We start from the raw sequence: 2763 nt of genomic DNA on the forward strand, positions 1-2763 counted from the left end.
TTTGTTTTTGTTTTTATATAATAATTTGTTTAGATTGATTGAATATAATATTATAATGAGTTAAGAGACCCACCATTTCCTGTAAGAGACATGAATGCTAACATCTTAGAAAAGACATGTTATACTGCTTTATGAAATCCATTTTCTCACCTTCCCTCTTCTTTTCAACTCAAACACTTTATACAATAACAAATCCCATTTCACATTGCTCAATCTCTATCACATAGATCAACCTTACATTTCATATATACTATATCATACATAAAAAAAATATATTAAATTAAAAAATAATAAAGAATAAAGAAAATTGAAAGAACCTTATTGACTATGACCTCTCTTCTCTCTCTCTCTCTCTCACTCACTCACTCTCTCCTATATTAACTCAACTCATTTTCTTAGTTGCCACTTCATTTTCCTTCCTTCAATTCTCTCCATTACTAAATCATTGCTTCATTAAAGAAACTTGAAAATTCACAAATGGGAAGACACTCTTGCTGCTACAAGCAGAAGCTTAGGAAGGGACTATGGTCACCAGAAGAAGATGAAAAATTACTAAGGCATATAACTAAATATGGCCATGGATGTTGGAGTTCTGTGCCTAAACAAGCAGGTAAATTAAATTAAATTTAATTATTCAATTATAATTTATATCTACTTTATCATATCATATATAATATAATAAAGTGAAAAAAATTGTTAAAATTTAATTATATTTTCTCAATGTTGTTTATTTTTTTCAGGTTTGCAAAGATGTGGTAAGAGTTGCAGACTTAGATGGATTAATTACTTAAGACCTGATTTAAAAAGAGGAACATTTTCTCAAGATGAAGAGAATCTCATTGTTGAACTTCATGCTGTATTAGGCAATAGGTAAACTTCAATTCATGGAATCAATTCTGTTTTATATTTGAACATATAGTTCGATTCAATTCGATACTAATATGTCGTATGGTGAATCAGATGGTCTCAAATTGCGGCGCAATTGCCCGGGAGGACTGATAATGAAATAAAGAATTTATGGAACTCATGTTTGAAGAAGAAACTTCGGCAAAAAGGTATAGATCCTGTAACTCATAAGCCATTGTCTGAGGTTGAGAATAATGGAGAGGAGAATTCCAAGAGTCAAGAGAAAGTGCCGGGGTTAGTGTTATTATCCTCGAATGAACTGAACCTTTTGAAATCGGAGAGTTCTAAATCAGATGCGGGTTCTAGCTATGAGCAAAGAACATCGTCTTCAATTTCACCGAAAGATTATGCGCTAGAAATGGAAGGCTCTTGCAACAAGGATTTTTTTATTGACAGGTTCATGAGTTCGAACTCTCAGAATTTGGATTTGATGGGGAATTATCCGATTCAGATGAGTTACGCGAACAATGAGAATGATAGTAGTCATTGGTTTAACCAAACTGGAAAAACTTTCGATATGAAATATTCTGATCAGTTTCATTTCAATTCCGCTACAGCAGCAGCAGCAACAACTATGTTTCTTCCTAATTCGTTTTGCTGCAACAATTCGCTCGATATTCCTCAGTCTGAGAATGTTTCTACATCGACGATGAAAAGTGATAGCAATATGTTAAACTTGCAAAACAGCAATTTTTCTTGGGGAGGATTGATGGAAAATCATCATCATCATACAGAAGAAGCTAAGTGGGAGAATAATAATAATAATAATAATAATCATAATGAGTTCTTTCACAATCCGATTTTAATGTTGGCTTCTGAATCGTTATGCAATGAGATAAAGCCGCAAATGAATTTGGTACCTGATAATTTCGGGACTATTTTGCCTCATACAAAGCAAGAACAATCACATACACAAAATTCTAATATCTTTTCTAAGGATATTCAGAAACTCAGAGAAGCTTTCGGAGATATGTGAACATTATTCGATTCTACAATAAAAGGAAGCATTCAAGATTTTTAGAAGTGTTGTTTTTCTAGTACAGATGTGTGAAGCCACTGATTTTGTTATTGTATATAGGTATGTGAATCTGATACCAAAACCAAAAAAAAACTATTTGATTTTCACTCTTTTTTGCTTTGTTGATATTTGTGAGCCAACACATTTTTTAACTTTTTTTCTTTTGTGAGTGTGGGGTAGAATTGGTGAATAAGAAATTCTTTGTTGTTTTCTCTCTTTCTTTCATACACTGTAACAGTATTGGTGCTTTTTTTTATTGGTTCATTTTCCTTGCATTGCTATGAACAGAAACATATTTAGTTATAGTTAGTTTCTTTACCTATAAAAAAAAGTTGGAGAATCTTTTTTATTAGGTATATGATTTTATCTTGTCTCTAACTTTCATGCAAATATGAAAATGACACTAAAATTTTGTCAATCATTTTCTAGGCAGTAGAGTATAATATATTCACTTCTATAATAGTTTTGATACTTTTCCATCTATGCAAGTTTTACTTTTCACTTTGTATATTGAAATTGTTAGCCTTGTTGTACTCTTCACAAAAACATGTGAATTATTTATCTTTTTTGGTAAAGAAAAGGACAGCATCAAAGTATAATGATTACTTTGAAGAATAGTGTACAAGAAAGAAGTGTCATTTTCTTCTGAATAGTTTCATTTGGATGCTTTGATGTACTTTTAGACTTTGAAACACCTCTAGTACTGGATTTTTTATATATTGTTTGGTAAAATTACTAAACAAGTATAACTTTCAATAAAGCCAACAAAAACCATGTAGTTTCACTTGCTTCCGAAATCAAATTCACCTAGATTGTAAAAAAAAGTGGTAATATTAATA

The 2763-nt window shown here is 31.1% G+C and overlaps 1 protein-coding gene across 1 annotated transcript; it reads left to right on the forward strand.

The window, feature by feature from the left end:
- The first annotated feature begins 335 nt into the window (after positions 1-335).
- On the forward strand, positions 336-2196 carry LOC131627292 (transcription factor MYB8-like). Its single transcript, XM_058898131.1, has 3 exons — positions 336-610; positions 741-870; positions 961-2196. Exons 1-3 carry the CDS (start codon positions 478-480, stop codon positions 1880-1882), a joined length of 1185 nt encoding a protein of 394 aa, XP_058754114.1. The 5' UTR covers positions 336-477; the 3' UTR covers positions 1883-2196.
- Positions 2197-2763: the final 567 nt, after the last annotated feature.

The sequence above is a fragment of the Vicia villosa genome, unplaced genomic scaffold, assembly GCF_029867415.1.
Source record: "Vicia villosa cultivar HV-30 ecotype Madison, WI unplaced genomic scaffold, Vvil1.0 ctg.000358F_1_1, whole genome shotgun sequence".
NCBI classification, from domain to species: Eukaryota; Viridiplantae; Streptophyta; class Magnoliopsida; order Fabales; family Fabaceae; genus Vicia; species Vicia villosa.

Excerpts from the sequence above, each read along its gene's own strand:
- LOC131627292 (XM_058898131.1), top strand. The coding sequence starts at position 478 with ATGGGAAGACACTCTTGCTGCTACAAGCAGAAGCTTAGGAAGGGACTA. Across the intron at positions 611-740 it reads TTCTGTGCCTAAACAAGCAG|GTTTGCAAAGATGTGGTAAG; the intron begins GTAAATTAAATT and ends TATTTTTTTCAG. Across the intron at positions 871-960 it reads CATGCTGTATTAGGCAATAG|ATGGTCTCAAATTGCGGCGC; the intron begins GTAAACTTCAAT and ends ATGGTGAATCAG.